The following is a 19,668-nucleotide window of genomic DNA, read 5'->3' as shown; positions in this document are numbered from 1 at the left end:
TTTGGAACAAACACCACAGCCACGAGGGCTGCCTGGGGTGCAAAAACCAGGTGATCCTGAGCTTTGGGGTGAAAATGGGTTTTATTGCATGGTGCCCATCAGAGCACCACTGTGCCCAACACAACTGGCACCAACAAAGAACACCTGAGACATGTGGAGGCACTTCAGTATAAAGTGACTCTCAGGCTATTTAGAGGTTTGAAATTCCTAAGCTGACACCCATCTGTGTTCCAGCCTGAACTGCAGGGACAGAGCTTTTCCCTCCCTCTTGCTGCTCCCTGGCTGCTGCCCACACAGCTGGTGGAAGTCACCGAAGGAGGGCAGGCCATGGTGTCCCAGCACCTACAAGAACTGGGCTGGGCTTCTCTTCCACCACTCCAGCCTGCAGCTGGGGACAGCCTCCAGCCCTGCCTGCTCTCAAGACCACCTGTTCCCAAAGAGCAGCTCCTCTCATTTCTTTCCAGACTTCCCAACACTTGCTTGCTGGAAGATGACCTTTCTCCAGCAAGGATCTGTGTGGAAATTGCCCTTTAGAAGAGCATTTCCCTGTGGCTGGTGAGGGCTGGAGGTGTTTGCTGCTTTTACACTGTAGCTCTGCTCATCTCAAAGCAAAGGGAATGTGTGCACAATCAGAATGTGCCTCTGCATTTCCCCCAGACTTCCTCTTACAACCTTTCAACAATTAATACCAAGAAGAAACATAACAAAGGTGCTTTATGTGTCTCCATGAACTCCAGCTTTGCTGTAGACCTCTTCCTTTAGGGTTGCTATGTCCAGGAGTCACTGGGCAACAATTCCAGCATCCCAAGCAGGAAAATGTCAGTTTCACCACTGAACCCTACCCAGCACCCTATGACCATACCCTGCCTGCAGCAGGGCACAGCAGTGAGCCTACCCTTAGCTTTAAGCCCCATCACAGCCACCCTCACAAACCAACTGGCTCTAGTAAGGGAACAATCTACAGCAAGGGACCTGTAACACTTTAAGGCAGAGAGCTCTCTGCTTCTCTGGAGGAGCTTACCTGAACTGCACCCAGGGGGATTAACCAGTACCTATACATATTTAATAAAGGCCAGGAGTGCTACCTGCTGAGCACCCCCCCAGCCCTGGGAGGGAGCTCATTTGTTGTCTTTGGGAAAAGACCTGTAGTTTCTGGGATCAAACTCTTCCCAAATCCTTTCAAACTCATCCAGAAAAGCCTTCACGTACTCCTCATCTTCCAGCACCAGCACGTTCTCCCTGTTGCTCTGGATGGCCTGGGTGGTCCAGTTGAGGGAGCCTGTCAGCAGCATCCTCCCGTCCACGATGGCGAACTTGTGGTGCATGTAACCACTCTCCTGGTCGTGGCGTACCTGGATGCCTACAGAGACACAACCACCTCTTCAGTCACTGAATCACAGACCAGGAGGGGTTGGAAGGCCTCTCTGGAGCTCACCCAGTCCAACCCCCACTCGCTAAAGCCAGGGCAGCTAGATCAGCTTGCAGAGTTTGTCCAGGCAGGGTTTGAAACTCTCCAGAGAAGACAACTCCACAACCTCTCTGGGCAGCTTGCTTCAGGGCTACATCATCCCCACAGCAAAGTTTCTCCTTCAGTTCCAAGTGTTCCTGTGTTCTAGTTTGTACCCACTGCCCCTTTTTGTACCACCACTGGGAAGAGCCCAGCCCCATCCCCATGACCCCACCGTTTAGATAGTTATTTGCATTTCTAAGAGCTCCCTCTTCTCTTACAGGCTAAACAGCCCCAGGTCTCAGCCTTTCCTCCTCACAGAGGTGCTTCGCTTCCCCCAGCATCTTTGTGGCCCTCCACTGGGCCTCTCCAGTAGTTGCCTGTCCCTCTGGAACCAGGACGGCCAGCACCCAACACAACCCTCCAGCTGTGGCCTCCGCAGGGCAGAGCAGAGGGGGAAGAGAACCTCCCTCGACCTGCTGGCCAAACTCTTCTTCATTCACCCCAGGAGACCATTTGCCTTCTTGGCCACGAGGCTCACGGTGACCTCGTCACCAGCACTCGCAGGTCCTTCAGCTCCCAAGGAAGCCGGCAGCCAGGCCACGGCCACCCCGAGCGCCCGTCCGAGGCCGCTCTCCCGCCTCACCGGCGTGCCGCAGGAGGCCAATCTGGGAGCCCTTCATCGCCATGCTCTGCGCGTCGGTGACGACGCGGACCCGGACCCCGCGCCGGTGCAGGAGCTGGACGGCGCAGGCCAGCTGCGGGCTGGAGAAGGCGAAGAGGCACAGCTCGAGGGAGCGGCGGGCGGAGAGCAGGCGCCGCAGCAGGCGGCTGAGGGCGCAGTCGCCCCGCGGCAGCGGGCAGGGGCAGGGCCGGCTCCCCGCGCCGGGCGCCGCCGCCTCGGCCAGCAGCGCCTCGGTGCAGACGAGCTGCGAGGGGAAGAAAAGAACCTCCCGCACGGGCCGGGGCCGCCGCCGCCACACCGACACCGCCAGCGCCAGGCCCAGCGCCGCCGCCGCCGCGGCCAGGCCTGCCCACGCCCCGCGCATGGCCCCGGCGCGGCCCCGCGCATGCTCCCAGCGGCGAAACGGCGGCCGCGGGAGCGCGCCCGGGAGGGTCCCTGCTGCTCCCTAGAGGGTCTCTGGAGAAGAGATCGACTCCCACCCGGCTCCAGCCTTCTCTCAGGAAGCTGTAGGGAGCCAGGTCTCACCGCAGCCTGTTTTCCTCCGGGCTGAGCAACCCCAGTCCCCTCAGCTGTTCCCCCAGACCCTTCACCACTTGTGTCACCTTCTTTGGACGCCCAAAGACACGCCGAGCAGTCCCAGTCCTACCCTTGGGCTGGTTTGGCGTGGGGGAAAGGAGCATAGGCACCCCTGGATGTGGTGAAGAGCTGCTCCAGGCCAACCTCACCCTCTGCCACCCCGAACACCATCTGGCTGCACTGCATATGACAGAACCAAAGAACGGTGAGGCTGGAAGGGACCTCTGGAGATCACCTAGCACCAACTCTCCTGCTGAAGCAGGTTCACCCTCATTCAGGTTGCACAGTAACATATCCAGTTAGGCTCTGAAAGTCTCCAGAGAAGGAGACTCCACACCATTTCTGGGCAGCCTGTTCCAGCCCGTTTTCAAGTGTTTCCTCTTTACACTCAACAAATCCTGGAAGCTGAATCCTGGCTGAAAGGAGCCAGGTAGCAGCACTAAAGCAGAAAGGCTTTGGCTGTCCCTGCAGCCCAACAGTGGCCCAGTGCTGCCGGTGGGTGTCTGTCAGCCTGCAGCTGCAGTGCTCATCCCTCCCCTCTCCCTCCCAGGGACACGCTGCTCAGCCACGCAGAAATCACATTGGAACAGAGGAAAATCCTGCTCTCATCAGCTTGTCTTTTAAGGTGTGTCGTTCAGAGGCGAGGAGGGTGCTGAGAGATGGCTGCAGACAGGCTTTTGTGCTAATTGAGTTGTGCTAAGAGGAGCGTGCACATTCCAGCCACGGCTGATGGCAAGCGGAGCACCCACGGCGCAGCCTGCGAGCTGCAGGAACTTGCCCAGGCATTCGGTGATCCCACGGCCAGCTCTGTCCTGGCAGGCAGGCACAGCTGGCTTGGTGCTGCACAGCAGCCCTGGGTTCACAGGTTTAGCAGCTCCCTCCCTTCTTTCCTGCAGGCACTCTGTACATGCTACCTTAGTGTCTTCCTTGCCCTGGCTGAAGAATGATGTTATCCAGACTGGCAGCCCCTGACACAGCCCTGCTTCAGGTCAGTCGACACGGTGTACAAATCACCAGCACATGGAGAAGAGGAGGAGGCCTCAAGCTTGACCTCACACCGTTCTGGTGCCTCACCCCTGTCCAGAAGCAGTGGCTGTGCTAATGGGTGCAGGTTAGACAGAGACTGGGTTTTAATGGTGGATTGCTCAGGACAGCTGCTCTTAAAGAGCAGAAACAGTTCAGCACCCAAGAAGGTCGAGGTGCCAAATGTCTTACCTGGTGTGTCACACAGCTCTGAGCTGGACCAGAACAGCTCTCAAGTACAAAAATAAGGAGCACCAGATCACATGAAAGGTAGCCACAAGTGCAAGCACCAACCCAGCACTGGAACCTGATTTACCAGGCCACGCTCTTCTCATTACTTCTGTCACTTATCTCCATCAGTGGGCTTAGATCCTCCCTCAGGAGCAGCCCCTAGCACACAGGAAGCAAGATGTGGATGTTATGGCAAGCCTCCTTTCCTGCAGATGAAGCTCAAGCACCATTTCTGGGCCATGTTCCCTCAGGGACAGCTAGGAAACAAAAGCCTTTCTGCAAGCCTCAAAATTCAGCTTTGGAAGTGGAAGAGCAATGCAAACATCTGTTTGCTGCTCCCATATCCTGCTCTTGGTCCAGTCACAGAATCACAGAAACATTCAGGTTGGAAAAGGCCTTCAGGATCACCAAGCCCAACCCAGAACCCTACTCTACAAGGTTCACCCCTGGACCATATCCCCAAGCACCACACCCAAAATACTTTAAGCACATCCAGGGTTGGCAACTCAACCACCTCCCTGGGCAGCACATTCCACTGCCTGAGCAGCTGAGCATTTGCAGTTAGCACATCTGAGCATCTCCTGCTTTGGATGTGCAAGACACTAACACACTGAGAGTGGGGGGAAAAAACAAACAACCCAAACTGTTAAATTCTATAAACCAGCTCAAAGCTAAGATGCAGGAAGTACTTCGTGGCTCAGCTGCTGCTTCCCCACCACACACACGCAGAGGCAGATCACCACAAAGCCAGGCTTTGTCCCTTTTACAAAAATAGCTCTGAATGAGATTTAATTGCCTGTCACCGTTCTCCAGATGTTCCAGACAACAACAAAAAGAACCCAAAACAAACAACAAATCACCCTGCACGTTTCAGATAGGAGAGAACAGAACTCAGTGTGACAAGTCGGAACATCCTCGCTGAGCTTCGGTCTTGTTTGCAGTGAGTGTAGAAGGTCACCTGGTAAAAACCTGCTTCTGGCTTGTTAAAAATCTCTAAGGTAAGGTCAAGTTTTCCCAACAATGATCCAAAACAAAAGGACAAGAAGAAAAAAAAAAACCACAACCCAAGAAAGGACTTCACAAGAGAAACAGCAATTCCTCACACTCCAGGTAAGGAATTATCTGTTTAAGGTCATTAAAAAATGCACCAATGTTTCCAGGAACTATTAAGCAAAAATGGCTACCAGAGAGTTATAGAAGAAGGGAGCACCTACAGATTGGGGTTTGTGTTTGTTGGGGTTTTTTTTTCTGCTTAACTTAATTAGGAAGCTAGAAAAGGATTTCTGAAGACAGAAGACCACCAAGCAGCCTTACCCTGGTGAGGTTAGCTTCGTTACCTGGAAGTTTTGCAACCCCCGAGGCAAAACAAGGCGAAGGTTTTGTCCTCTCGAGAGAGGCAAGCAGCCTGCTTTTTTGTTTGTGTTTTTTTGAGACACCTTCCATGAGATTCTCCCTCTCAGACAAGACTTCCAAAGCCAATGCTGAAACTGTCTCAAGTTAAGATATAAATAAATAAGAGTGGAGTGACAGGCCTCCGGGAGGAGAGCCTGACTTATGCTACAGCAGAAAATAAGTCTCTTCATAAATCTGAGCATGAAGTGGTTTGCAGTAATTTACACATCACCCTGCACCCTGTGACACGGTGCTTCCTTTTGGGTCTGCTTCTCTCAGGTGTTAGAAGAGATTCCTGTGGGGTTTGAGGGAGGGGAACTGCATCCACCCCCAAGAGTTCTGGATGTTGTCACAGGTTATCCGAGTCTTGCCAATGCAACCAACAAACTGAGGTCTGCTGCCACACCACACGAAGGGTGAGAGGAGGGGGTTGTCATTGACTGGTGTGGACTCTTGGAGCGTGGCTGTTTGGAGCCTTGAGTGAGGAGGTCTAGATGTAAGAGTTGAGTTTCAGGACAGACAGCAGCACTGTTGATTAGCACTTAATTAATCCAGTCTCACAGCAATTAGAGAGGACTCAAGTCACTCTTCAAGTTAGTTGGAGGACCAGAAGAATAGTGATGAAGTGTCACTACCCACCCAGTGCAGGTGCTGCAGGCTCAGCAGTGGTAGTGACCAGCTCGGGGTTCCCTGCGGTGATCTGAAGGCAGCGAGTGAGGTTGGGCACCCTTTAGTTCCGGGACTCCGAGGAGGTCGGGCTGCGAACTGTTGACATCAGGTGGGACTTGTATGTCTTGCTGAGGCCTGTCATCCAGAACTTGAGAAGCTTGACATTGTCCTCCTCTGCAGCTCCCAGAATGCTCAGCAGTTTCTGGGTATCCTCCTTGGGTCTGCTGTCCACTTTTGTGAATTTGAAGAGGACCTTCACTTTACTGCAGAAAGAAGAAACTCCATCAGCGCCACGAGGGAGCAAGCAGGGACCGAGCAGCGGCCCCTCCAGCACCCACTGCAGCTGAATGGTAACCAAAGCTTCAGCAACACGCTGTGGAAACCATTTTCAGGCTTTGAATGGAGGTGTGGGGAAGGAGAACAGAAGAAAAGGGAGGATTAGTCAGAGGGCTGACTCATTCTCAGCAGCAACACGCACGGGTCTGCTCTGGGTTTTCATTCTAGCGGAAAGCAACGTAATGAGCTGTGACAAGTGAGTGGGAAGCTCCCTGTGAGACACAGCTAGTGCCCAGCTGGCCTTCAGGGAAATTCACAAAATCTTAACATCCCATGAAATATTTCTCACATGACTGTCTGGTCTTCCTTCATAACCACTTGCATCCTTGAAATGTGGTGCCTGAAGGTGCAGCCACGACATCTGCTTGGCTGTTCCTGCCCTGGGACACAGCCACGTCGACAGGCTTGGGTGTTTTTGCTAACTTAATCCTCCTCATGGCTGCAAGGCAGACAGGTATTGTCAGGAAGGTAGCTGACAGATGGGTGAACTGAAGCAGAAAGGTTAAGAACTGCTGAAAGCCAAAGAGAGTCAGGACTAGAGCAGAACAACTCCAATGCTCTTAGCTCCCAATAGCAAAGCCAACTACTGATCTACCTACCACTAACCTCCCCAGGGCAGTGGCACAGTCCCCAGCATTGAACACTTTCAGGATTCAGCTGGACAGGGTGCTGGGCATCTTGCCTAGAGTGTTCTTTTGCCAAGAAAGGTTAGACCAGATGATCCTTGAGGCCCCTTCCAACGTGGTGTTCCATGCCACTGTCAATACCACAGCAGCAGTTACCTGACTACAAGTCCGTCCTGCACTCTGTTGAACTGTTCCAGGATTAGTGGCAAAGCTGTTTCTGGGAAAGCAATGCAGTTGTACTTACTTCATCCACTCCTCCTTCAGGCAAACAAGGCACTGGTCCACAACATCTACAGAAAGGTTCTGGTTGGTCAGGGCAGCTTCAATCTTGTTCAGGATTGTAGGGCCAACTGCAGGATCAAGAAGAGGGGAAAGGGGTGAGGAGGAGGACATACAAACTATGGGTTACCTACTCTATACCTCTGCTAGTTACAGTTAGCAAGGACCAGTCCATTTATTCTGGGACCTGGGCCTGAACACCTGCCCACCTGGAATGACAGACAAGAACACACATTTGTTCCACTCTCACTCTGCTCAAGCACAATCTTGCCCTCATTTTTCACCAGGAGTTCCTCTACATGCAGAGCCACAGGATTAGTAACAGCACAGCCAATTTCAGCATGGGATCTGCCTTGATGAGCTCACAGACGTGAACTTTCCTCAAGTCAGGAAGAAATCTACTTATGCTACCAGGTGGAAAAATATACTGCCCTGTGGTGGCCTGCCTTGATTCCATTTCCATGGAGGAGGAGCTACAGACCATCCCAGTAGAAAAACATCTGATCCAGGACAACATGGAATCCTGTGAAGCATCCTGGGACATGCCCACAGCTTCAGGGACCTTTGATTTCTAAAGACCTGCTTTGAGACTGCAGCTGTTCAGATTTTGTTGCTTCTTGTCTCGTATCAAAAGCTCATTAAACAAATGCCAAGTCATGGCAAACCTTCAGGCTTTGGTCAATACACACAGATGTAAAAATGTAACCCCTCAAAGTCTCCAATTCCTCTGGATTTAATGCTCCTCCTTTGCAGTGCAGTGTCAGGATATTTAGTTAAAAACAAACACCAAGCCAACCACCAACCTCTTCTGGACTACTTTGTGGAATTCCCTAGGACTTTTTTTTCTCCCCAGCAGAATCACAGAATGGACCTTAAAGATCATCTAGTTCCAGCCCCCCTGCCATGGGCAGGGACACATGGCCTATTAATTTTGATGCTGTGGTGGAGAAAAGACTTTTCAGTGACTGTTTTTGTTCAGAAGCTTCCAGACATGCCACTGGTTGGATGAAAAGCAGACTGCTGTGATTACACACAGGGGGTCTACAACAGGAAGAACATGACAGAGGGAGTAAGACTCTGCTTTGCACTGCACCTGTACCTCCAGAGGACAGGGAAGGAAGGATCAGCCATCCGCCAAGGCTTCTGAGACAGTCAGTGAAGCTAACTCATCTAAATTAAGACTTCCCAGAAGACATGAGGCTCACAAACCTGACTCAAATCACATCTAGGTGCAGGTGTTCAAGTCCTCCAACGAAGTAGGGAAAAGAAAAAACGCCTGGGCATTGGTGTGGCAGTCAGCCTTGTCCAGCCACCAGAGCATGGGAGATGAGTCATGCCATGGCCCTTAGGAGCTAGACTTACTCAAAAAGTACATGCACAAAGCACTCTGGGACAGAAAGCATTCCCTGTGGGTTACAGAAGATTTCCCCTACACTTACAGAATCCATTTCTCTTTTCTGAAAGTTACTGTAGCAAAATGCTGAGGAGGTAAAGCAAACCTCCTGCAACTAACCAGGCTGTGGCAAACCTCACTGCAGCACCCCAGCTGCACACTGACCTGGCTTCTGCTCAGCCTTCCTTCAGGGCCAGTACATGAAGAACAGCAGAAACCCCAGTTACAGCTCAAGATGCTCTTTCAACCTCAGTGAGCCAGGTTCCTTCTGCTTCCAAATCACCCACCTCTATCTGCTGCCACGGGGCTGCCACTGGTGACAACAAACTCGTACTTGTTGAGGGACTGCTCATCGTCAAACAGAGTCGGGTACAGGCTGGAGCGCGTGGCAGCACGAACTTCCACGAGGACAGCAAACTCTAGAGCAGCAAGAGCCCAGAAGAGCATTAACCACAGGAGCCCAGAGTCTCAGATCATGGAGCAGAAGCACAAACTGGTTTGGGTTGGAAAGGGACCTTCAAAGGTCATCTAGTCCAACTCCCCTGCAGTCAGTAGGGACCTCTTCAATCAGAGCAGGTTGCTCTATGTCCCATCCACCCAGACCTGGGTGGATTCACAGGGTATCTACCACCTCTCTGGGCAGCCTGGGCCAGTGCTTCACCACCCTGCTTTGAGAGAGCACAGCTCTACCAGCTTACAGTATCTGGCCCAGCATTAATCCTTGCTCAAGAGGACCCAGCATTGTCAGCTCTGTTATGAACAGTGCTTCGAGTAGGTGTCACATCCTTCAGCTACTGAGCAGGCAAGAGCTAGAGGCTTTGGTTCATACAGATTTTGGTTCCTGTAGCATTGTGCCTGCCAATGCTTGAAACAAAAATAAAAGCCTCCTGTGTCCCATAACATATGGTGTGGAAAAGAGAAGGGTCCTGCAGCAGGCTCTCACCTGATGACAGTATGTGGGGTGGTATTTGGACGTGTGGGCTGAGCCCGAGGAAGTTACACCGATAGGCCTCCTCGTACTGGTCGCTGTAGGGGATGATCCTCACACAGCCCACAGGCAGCATGGTCTAGGAAGGAAATGTGTCAAGAGAAGCACTGGAGATAAACCAGGAAAGAAAAATGTTCTCCCTCCCTTACAAGCATGGAATGTTTTGGGTTGGAAAGGAACCTCTGAAGGGCATCCAGTCCAAGCCCCCCTGCAGCCAACAGGGACATCTGCAACTAGAGCAGGTTGCTCAGAGCCCCAAACAACCTGACCTGGAATGGTTCCAGGGATGGGACATCTACCAGCTCTCTGGGCAACCTGTGCCAGTGTCTCACCACCCTCAGTGTAACAAACTTCTCCCTTCTCTCTAGTCTGAATCTCCCTTCTTTTAGTTTCAAACCATCACCCCTTGCTCCTGTCACAACCAAAAAGTCTGTCCCCATCTATCTTATAGACCCCCTTTAAGTACTCAAAGGCCAGAAGAAGGTCTCCCTGGAGCCTTCCCTTCTCCAGGCTGAACAACCCCAACTCTCTCAGCCTGTCCTCACAACACAGGGGTTCCAGTTTGGCTTGTCTCCTTTCCCCAAACCACATCACTCAACACACATTCTCCGCAAGATTCCCTTAGGGGCAGGCAGGACCTCTGCAGAAATAAGAGTCAGAGAAGGTTCCTACCCGCAGCACATCAAAAGCAGAGTGGACAAGATCCACGTCTCGAGCTTTCCAGATGACCTGGTTGCCCATCAGCACGTGCCAAGCCAGCATGCGGAACGCCGACGCCCCAAGAACCTGCGAAACAGAGCAGAGCCCTTCTGAGTTGGTGATGGAAAGCACTCAAGTGTCCAACCCATGGCAAACCCACGCCTGACCCTTCAGGAAAGGGGTCAGGGCTGAACAGCAGACAGGAACATGCAGGTTCAGCAGGCCTTGTGCAGAGCCATGGCTGCAAAGCCCAGCGGCAAGGTCAAGCACTGCTTCGACAGGTGCCGAAGGTGCTGGACTCTCGGCCGGGGAGGTGTTTGCCCCATCTGTGGCTTCAAAGACAAACAACAGTGAAGAGCCACGCTGCCAACAGGCCTGAGCAATGAACTGGGTCAATACCAAGCACATTAAGAGAGCAACTGTTCCATGCTGGGGTCAGAGTGGCTGGAGAGCAGCCAGGCAGAAAGGGACATGGGAGCAGTGGTTGACAGCAGCTGAACATGAACCAGCAGTGTGCCCAGGTGGCCAAGAAGGCCAATAGTATCCTGGCCTGCATCAGAAATAGTGTGGCCAGCAGGAGCAGGGAAGTCATTCTGCCCTGTGCTCAGCACTGGTTAGGCCACACCTTGAGTCCTGTGTCCAGTTCTGGGCTCCTCAGTTTGAGAAGGACATTGAGAGACTTGAATGTGTCCAGAGAAGGGCAACAAAGCTGGGGAGGGGTCTGGAGCACAGCCCTGGGAGGAGAGGCTGAGGGAGCTGGGGTTGCTTAGCCTGGAGAAGAGGAAGCTCAGGGGAGACCTTCTTGCTCTCTACAACTGCCTGAAGGGAGGTTGTAGCCAGGTGGGGGTTGGTCTCTTCTCCCAGGCAAGCAGCAACAGAACAAGAGGACACAGTCTCAAGCTGTGCCAGGGGAATTTTAGGCTGGAGGTGAGGAAGAAATTCTTCATAGAAACGATTAATTGGCCATTGGAATGTGCTGCCCAGGGAGGTGGTGGAGTCACCATCTCTGGAGGTGTTCAAAAAAGGACTGGATGTGGCACTTGGAGCCATAGTTTAGTTAGTCAGGAGGTGCTGGGTGATAGGTTGGACTTGATGATCTCTGAGGTCTTTTCCAACCTTATTGATTCTATTCTAGGATTTCTTGGCTGCTCCAAACTCTGGTGCTAGACTGCCTCCATCAGCCCATCTGCTGGCTCAGCTGGCTTTACTAGGTGATAACTGTCAGGCATTTCCCTGATCTGAGTTGTGTTCACAACAGTGATTCAGGCAGGGAAGATCAAACAACATTCTTAGACAAACCTCCACAGTCACACACTTGCAACATAGCTTTGTTTTAATAGCTTCAAGCATTCAAAATAAAGAGAAAGTAGAATAAAGAGATAAGAAAACCATTTTAAAAGTGTAGGAAGTTCTGTCAGGAGTGTCCAGGAAAGCAAGCTGCTGTGCAAGACTGGGGGTCAAATGCACTGACCCTTCCCCCTCAGTCAGGTTAACTGGAAGCGCTGGAGGGAAGCTAGATCTGAACAGAGCCCTTGGGTTTGTCAGCAAATTGATTTTCCCCCTCCTGAAATGCTTTTGTCTTAAGCAGATACTGCTTGGCTTTGAAGATGCTGCATGAGCTCTGCATTAAATTACTGGCACTGCTCTTGGGAAGAGGAAGAGTGCAGAATTTTGAGAGCAATCATAAGATCCCATGCCACATGACCAATGATCACCAGAGGTCCACATGACCTCAGAGGAAGGGGGAGACCTCAGAGGTGCATCCAACACCACGCTGCTGGGTGTGCAGGCACTGTGTTCAACACAGGGGTTGGACTCAGTCTCTGGAGGTCCCTTCCAACCCCTAACATCCTGTGCTCCTGTGAACACAGGACCAGGGAAGAAGGGTAGGCTGCAGGAAATACATGTGTCTTTTCAAAAACCATGAAGAGGAGAAAAAGTGGTCCTTAGCTTGTGAATTCAGCACCAGGGGAACTGTGCTCCTCTTACCTGTCTCATGTGCCTGAGCGAGCGAAAAACAGACAACCTTCTGTGAGCCACATTCCAGCTGCTGCAATCCGGCATCAGAGAGGTTTCTGGTGAGCATTTGGAGAGCTCCTGCCCTTCCACAACCTCTGGCTGGGAGGAAGGCTTTTCTTCTTCCTCAGCACCATCCCAGCCTTCTGACTCTTCTTTCAGATCTAGCAAACAAAAAAAGGCAGAGTGGTCATCAACACTGCTGCCCTCCAGGAGCAGGAACTGCCTCACGAGTGCCTGCACCATGCTGCAGCCACTGGCTTTTGGCTCTATGTGAGGAGATCAGAACACAGTAAATGACAGCACCAGCACCACAGGCACAGCTGAAGTGTCATGAGGTTTATTAATTCAGAGACAAGGTAACCATGGAAGGGTCAAGAAGGAATTTTAACCACCTAGCAAACCCAGTGCCATGTCTCTTGAACAGCTAGGTTTTCTCTGTCCTTGCTTTAAATGCCATGGCCAAAGCTTTGGGGCAGGCTTTGCAGGTTCTGCTCTAAACAGGTCAATAAGATCATTTTAGAAATTGTGTAGAAAATGAGTCCTGATGCTGGGACTGCACTCTGCTGGCTGTAGAGATTCTTTGGGAGGTGACCCAGCCAAAGAGAACAATAAAGATGATGCAACACTGCTACTCGAGTAACAAACACCATGTGTGCAAGCAGAGAGCCTATGGGGCCAAGGGCCTTGACTTCTCATTCCTCTGAAGTCACCTCCACATGGGAGAGCACATCAACCACTGCTGAGGCTACCACTCAGGTACTGCTTATGAGAGATGGAGGTGCTTATGATTCTGATGTTTTCATCACCAGAAGCACTCCCAGAGGGTCTTCCAGCTCTGGAAGATTCCATCTCACCTGCAAGTTTTTCCATCTGGACAAGGGTGTCTTCTGTTGGTGCTCCCTCCAGAAGCTTCTCTGTAAGTCGGCTGCCACAAGCTTTCAGAAGCCTGCAGACATTGGAGGAAATGAAAGCAGCATGAATTACACCTGCTTGACAGGTGCAAAAGTCCAGTAAGAAACTCAGGCTGATGAGCTCAACAACAAACAAAGTGTCCTCCCTACTCTAGTCATGAGGTCTGTGGTGACAGGTTGGACTTGATGATCTTTGAAGTCTCTTCCAACCTTAGTGATACTGAATACTGAATTAAACAACATCAAATCCAACTCCTAACCAATTTGTTTCCTTCCTCACATCTCTCTACTTCCCACACACCATACAACAGCTGCCACCCAAGGTCACCAGGAGGCCTCCCATTGTGGGATTACTTTGTGCAAGGTAGTTATCCCCCACCCAAGTCACATGCCAATGCTGCAGCCATCTCTGTGGCATCTTTCCAGGGAAGTTGGATGAGCAGGTCAGGCACTGGAGCAACTGGATGCCCATAGACAGTCTGCTGTGCCAAATGGCTGCACCTCCCACAACACACAGGCACTCTGAGGTGAGCCACCACTGTGCTTCAAATGTGAATCCAACCTTTAGCACTGTGGGTAGGAGCATCTCGATTTCTTGCTTTCTTCCATACTGCACAGCCTTTCCTTCTAGACAGATGTTTCCATTAGCAGCCACATGAGAAGGTTTACTTCACAACATGAGGAATTTTATCCTAAAGGCACCAGCAGGCTGCTGTCTTTCTAGGCTTAGCTTCTCCCAATTCAAAGACTACTTAGTGAAGTTCCAACTCCATAGAAACACAGACTGGGAAGGGACCTTTATAGGTCATTTAGTCCAAACTCCCTGCAGTCAACAGGGAGATTGTCAACCAGAGGAGATAGCTCAAAGCTGCAAACAACCTGACCTGGAATGGTTCCAGGGATGGGGCATCTACCATGTCCCTGGGCAACCTGGGCCAGGGTCTCACCACCCTTGGTGTAAAACATTTCTTCCTCCTATCTAATCTATACCTCCCTCTTTCAGTTGAAACTCATCACCCCTTGTCCTGTCACAACAGGCCCTGCTACAGAGTGTACCTTCACCTTTTTCACAGACCCCTGCTTTCAGTATTGAAAGTCCACAACAAAGCCCTCCCAGAGCCGACTCTTCTCCAGGCTACTTACTACCTAAGGGGAAAAAAATACCCAAAGCCCATTTTCACCCTCTCAGGGTAAGACAGGAATTCTCCTCACGAAGGAGCTGCAGAAGGCAGAAACAGCAGTGGCATTACCAAGCAAAGGAGGTATGCAAACATGCCCAGAGGTTCTCGTCGTTGGTCAGCGAGGTGAGGGAGCGGGCGGCATTGCCGTTGCGCTGGTGCAGGAAGGGAGTGAAGGCTGTGTTCATGCGCTGGGCGCGCTGAGGGCACCCGTACTGCTCTGCTTCAAACACCTGCACCACACAAGAAGGGCAGTGTCAGAGACTGGAGAAGATAAAATGCTTACAGCAGAGCTGGGACAAACAAAACCCCATCACAATACCATCTGGAAAGGGCACGTCGCTGTTAACCGTTTGAAGGAGGAACTTTAGCCTAGTCCCCGACTGCAAAGACTGAGAGCAAAAAAGCTACCATTGGATAACCAAAGGAAAAAGAATGCTGAGGTCTACACAATTCACTGGTTTGCTAATGGGGATAGAGAGCAGTGGAGGAAACAGTTCTCTTCCTCTTTTCATCTTCTGTTGCTTCTGCTTGCAGCTTTCCTCTCTCTCTTCCGTGGCCTGGCCAGGGATATCTGTTCTGACTGCTGTGTGAGGTAAGGGGAAGGAAGGAGGGAGTGGGAGAGGAGGTGCACAGTCCCCTGGATCCATCCAGGGCAGTCTGAGGAGTTTCTGTGGTGTTCATTTTTTATATATATATATATATATTTTACACATCTTGTAGATTTTGTAGATATTCCTTGCATTTCATGTTGCTAGATTGCAGCTTACTTGTAAACAGAGCTTCACTTGCTTCCACCCCAACCTGAGCTAGTCTGGGGATTGGATTTTGGGGGTAGTTTCTCCAAATTAGTTTGGGGGGGTAATTTCAACCCTCCACAGTCACACACAGGCAGTGCAAATCCAGCCTGTAGGTTACAGGAGAGGAAAGGGAAGGGACATTTTGTTCTTAGACCGACTGAAATGATCATTAATTCACACTGGTGCTCCAAAGCTGCTGTCCTTCACAACTTCAGTTACTTAAACTTCTAACAGAGCTATTGCCTAGCAGTTCAGAGCTCTGGAATGTGTTATGACTGCCTTAAAAGGTGGAAAGCCTCCTGTTCCTTCTCTCCTCCATCTCCAGACACACACCATCCTCTCGTCCCTTAATGACCACCCTGGCTGCAACAAGCTGGATCAGCTTTTGACTGAGCTGTAAATCAACCAGCCTCATGTTTTACCCACAGTGAGTCAAGTAGTCTCTCTTACACTAACCTACCTTCAGTGCTTTGCCCTGGAGCTCATCAATAATGCCTCTGATTTTTCCCAACAAGAAAGGCCAGGAGTTGATGAGGTAAATCCGGTCCATCATGATAGTGATGATGCTGTACCAGCGCTGGAAACCTCGAGCCAAGCTGTCTTTGATAAAGAAGGTGTGGCTGAACACAAAGCCATGCTGCTCATCTCCAAAAAAAATAGGCCCTTCCCGTCCTGGGCAGACCTGAAGGGAGGGACATGAACACCAGAGTGGTTAAACACATCCCACAGCTGAATCACAGAATCAAGAAGGTTGGAAAAGACCTCAAAGATCATCAAGTCCAACCAAACAGGAATAAACTGAGCAAAGCTTCCTGCTCTTTAACACGCAGTAAACAAGAAAAAGAAGTCTTTTTTAGGCTGCTGTCCAAGCCCCAGGGTCAAGCAGACCTCCAGATGTTTCCCACAAACACTAAAAAAACTTTAATGTAACAATATTTGAAGAACTCAGCTCTGTTCAACTATGACACTGTGGAGAATCCACAAGGGATTTGCTGATCCTGGCACACAAATGCTCACTAATCATAGAATCAATAAGGTTGGAAGAGACCTCAGAGATCATCAAGTCCAACTTATCACCCAGCACCTTCTGACTAACTAAACCATGGCTCCAAGTGCCACATCCAATCCTTTTTTGAACACCTCCAGGGATGGGGACTCCACCACCTCCCTGGGCAGCACATTCCAATGGCCAATAACTCTTTCTGTGAAGAACTTTCTCCTCACCTTGAGCCTAAACTTCCCCTGGCACAGCCTGAGACTGTCCTCTTGTTCTGGTGCTGGCTGCCTGGGAGAAGAGACCAATCCCCACCTGGCTACAACCTCCTTTCAGGTAGAGAGCAATAAGGTCTCCCCTGAGCCTCCTCTTCTCCAGGCTAAACAACCCCATCTCCCTCAGCCTCTCCTCACAGGGCTGTGCTCCAGTCCTTTCCCCAGCCTTGTTGCCCTTCTCTGGACACATTCAAGTCTCTCAATGTCCTTAAACTGAGGGGCCCAGAACTGGACACAGTACTCATGTACTAATCTGTAAGGTTCTCCCTTCACTTCTATTAGAAGCTAAGTATTAACATTCTGCAGAGAGCAAATACTTCTTGGTACTAAGTAACAGATTCCAAGGTTTTCACAAAGGAGTTTGTCTTACAGAGAAAACCAGTAAGCACACAGGAGTGAAAACAAAAAGGGGAAATTTCTGATCTCACAAAATGAGAGGAGGAAACCCTCAGGGTTAGCAAACATCAGCCTTAAAACCATCAACCCTGGAATTAGGAGGATTTGAGTGCCTGTATTTCCCCTTCCATTCCATCCTCGTTTCAGGCTGCACAGAGCAGCCAGGCTCAGCAAAGCACTGTCTTGGATTTGAAGTGATCCCTAAAGCCAGAGCGTTCCCCCTGCGCTCCACGGCAGTTACCTCGCAGCTCAGGCTGCGGACGCAGGCCTGGCGCACGATGCTGAAGAGCTGGGGGTGGTTGGGGTGCTGGTGACTGACATACTTGATGGAAGTTTCTTTGTCATGGCTCACATATCCAGGATGTCCTCCTGCAAGAGAGCGGCAACCCTGAAGGTAGAAAAGCAAATCCAGCCATCAATGAGCAAGCAGTGGCCTGAGGTTTCCAAAGGCTTCTGCATATTCCCTTCAGAACGTTGGGAAGCATTAGCTACACATGCAGGTAAGAACAGAAATACTTTCAAGACAAGAAGGCTGAGTCAGGGTCAGGATTTGAATGCAGCTCCTCACACAGAGCTCTGTGATATACTTCCTCTGCTCTTATGCTCATTTTCCACTATTCAGTTTGATTATAAACTTGCTGCTGGCTCTGCAAGTGGTAAAATTCAGTTATGAGCAGCTGTGAAACCAACTGGCCTAACAAAACTGTCCCTAACCTACAGGTGAGTAAGCAACACATACCTCACAACAATAACTAACAGTAGCTATGCAGAGGAATGGCAGTGAGCATATATTTTCTCTCTTACTATTAATAAATGACCAGACCTAATGCAATAAACTACATGTTCTTCAGTAACAAGGAAAGAACTTCTCAGCCCCATGAGAATCACAAATCACAGGGCTTAAAGAGACCTCAAGACATCATCTTGTCAAGATCTATACAGCCAACAACAGTTCCTTCATCCTCTTGTCATAAATCATGGCAGTTTGTAAGGACTTGAAGATCTTCTGATTTGTCATACACAAACCAAGTGCAGCTCACTTGTTTTTTCTCTCTCTTAACTGAATTTGCAGTAGAGAATCCAAGAGACCTTTGGTTAAGCCAAGGACCACTGATGTCCACACAGAGATCTGCACACTTGCCTCACACATGTCTGACTTCTTTGGCCCTGGACTGCTGGAGTCAGCACTGGCACCTTCTGCAGGGCTGTGTGAGCGGATCCGACTGCTCATTTGAATGCCACCTTCCTCCTCCTCTGCCTGCTCATTCTGCCCAGAGATGTCCCCGCTGCTTGCACCTTGGGGAAGTGGTGAATGCAGAACCTCGGTGCAAAAGAGGGTGCGAGGACCATGGAGCTCACAAAAATGGCAGAGGGCAACAATAGCATTCATAGTGAGGGTTCAGCACATGCGTCAGGCCTCCTGCAGGCAAGGGAGAAAGCACAGATCAGCACAGTGGGTATTAAAGCATCTCCTAGGTCTGACTGGTACAAGTTCTGCTCTGCATTCCTCCAGGGGCAGTGGGTCCTAAGCTCAGCCTAAGGGATCAGCACAACTCACAACGGCAGCAAGGACCAACCCTTCGTGCCTTGATGGGACAGGACTAGAGCCGATCGACACTCCCGAGGCAGGTCCCTGACTCTGAGCTGGGGCACCTCAGGCCTCGTCGGGGTGGCACAGGACTGAAGGGGACCCCCTACCCGGATGCCTCCGGTCTTATGGGGACGGGTTGGGATCTCATAGACCAGACCTCCGTGTCCAGACACCCTGGGTTCCGCTGGCCCTGGCATAGCCTCCCCGTGCCTGGAGGCCATAACGGGTCGGGTCGGGCCCGGCCCTGCTCCGCGCCCCCCGCCCCGAACGCCTCAGGCCCAGCCGGATTCAGTGCAGTCCAACCCGACCGACCCTTCCGGACCACAGCCTCCCCTCTCCGAGACCGGCCCGGCCCAGGTCGCCAGCGCCCAGGCACCCGCGGCCCGACCCCGCTCACCGCCGCTCCGGGCTCCCCCGCCCCGGCCCGTCCCGTGTCAGCGGGCGCCTGACACGGCCTGACCCACCGGCCCGTACCATCCCTACCGGCGGCTGGAGGGGGAAAAAGAATGGCAGCTTCCCAGCTGCCCACTCAGAGCGCCGAGAAGACGAGGCGGGAGAGAAGACGATGGACGGCGGGCAGAGGAGGTCGTTAGTCCCGCGGTACCGAGGCCGCCCGTCCCACCGCTCTCCCGAGGACCTCTTGCTCCCCCCGGGCGAGGCAGTGACCCGGCCCACGGAAGCCCTGTCCACAGGGGCTGGGCAGAGCCATTACCTCAAAAGAAGGGGGGAGACAGATGAGAAGATCAGCAAGAGGTCTCCCTGCTCCCTCACCTTTCCCTGTCCTGCCGTCACACCGCAGAATGCAGAGTGCCTGACTCTCCGGAGTCGTGAGATGATCAGCTGCCGCCCCGCAGGCGCCGCACCGTGAGTGGGCTTAGCTCTGCTCCCCCTCCCCGAGCGAGGTGGTAGGGGCCGCATGGTCGGTCACGTGACAGCGCGGGGGCACGGGGCGGGCCACGCGCATGTGCCGTGTGCGGGCGGCGCCCGGCGGAGGCCAAGCGGGGCTCTGATGCGGGGTTTAGGGCAGCCTGGGCAGGGGAAAGAGCCTCTCTATCGGCTCCGCAGGACCCCCTTTTCTTTCTCCTGTGCCTCCGCAGGGCACTGCCGTGCTCACTGCAGCCTGGGCCCGACCTTGCGCTTAAAGACAAGCACTGGCAGCA

The 19,668-nt window shown here is 51.9% G+C and overlaps 2 protein-coding genes across 2 annotated transcripts; both read right to left on the bottom strand.

Moving 5' to 3' along the window:
• Window positions 1–1,118: 1,118 nt before the first annotated feature.
• Window positions 1,119–2,496, bottom strand: PLD6 (phospholipase D family member 6). Its single transcript, XM_054180234.1, has 2 exons — window positions 2,094–2,496; window positions 1,119–1,360 (listed from the first exon to the last, which is right to left on the bottom strand). Exons 1-2 carry the CDS (start codon window positions 2,494–2,496, stop codon window positions 1,119–1,121), a joined length of 645 nt encoding a protein of 214 aa, XP_054036209.1.
• A 2,594-nt stretch (window positions 2,497–5,090) lies between these two features.
• Window positions 5,091–19,047, bottom strand: FLCN (folliculin). Its single transcript, XM_054180292.1, has 12 exons — window positions 18,992–19,047; window positions 18,059–18,337; window positions 17,159–17,305; window positions 15,713–15,934; window positions 14,525–14,685; window positions 13,218–13,309; window positions 12,334–12,524; window positions 10,318–10,431; window positions 9,601–9,724; window positions 8,945–9,076; window positions 7,230–7,335; window positions 5,091–6,286 (listed from the first exon to the last, which is right to left on the bottom strand). Exons 2-12 carry the CDS (start codon window positions 18,305–18,307, stop codon window positions 6,085–6,087), a joined length of 1,740 nt encoding a protein of 579 aa, XP_054036267.1. The 5' UTR covers window positions 18,308–18,337; window positions 18,992–19,047; the 3' UTR covers window positions 5,091–6,084.
• Between the last annotated feature and the right edge of the window lie 621 nt (window positions 19,048–19,668).

Source organism: Dryobates pubescens, chromosome 4, assembly GCF_014839835.1.
Source record: "Dryobates pubescens isolate bDryPub1 chromosome 4, bDryPub1.pri, whole genome shotgun sequence".
Lineage (NCBI taxonomy): Eukaryota > Metazoa > Chordata > Aves > Piciformes > Picidae > Dryobates > Dryobates pubescens.
Note: the sequence above shows the minus strand (reverse complement) of the source record. Positions and strands in the feature narration are given on the sequence as shown.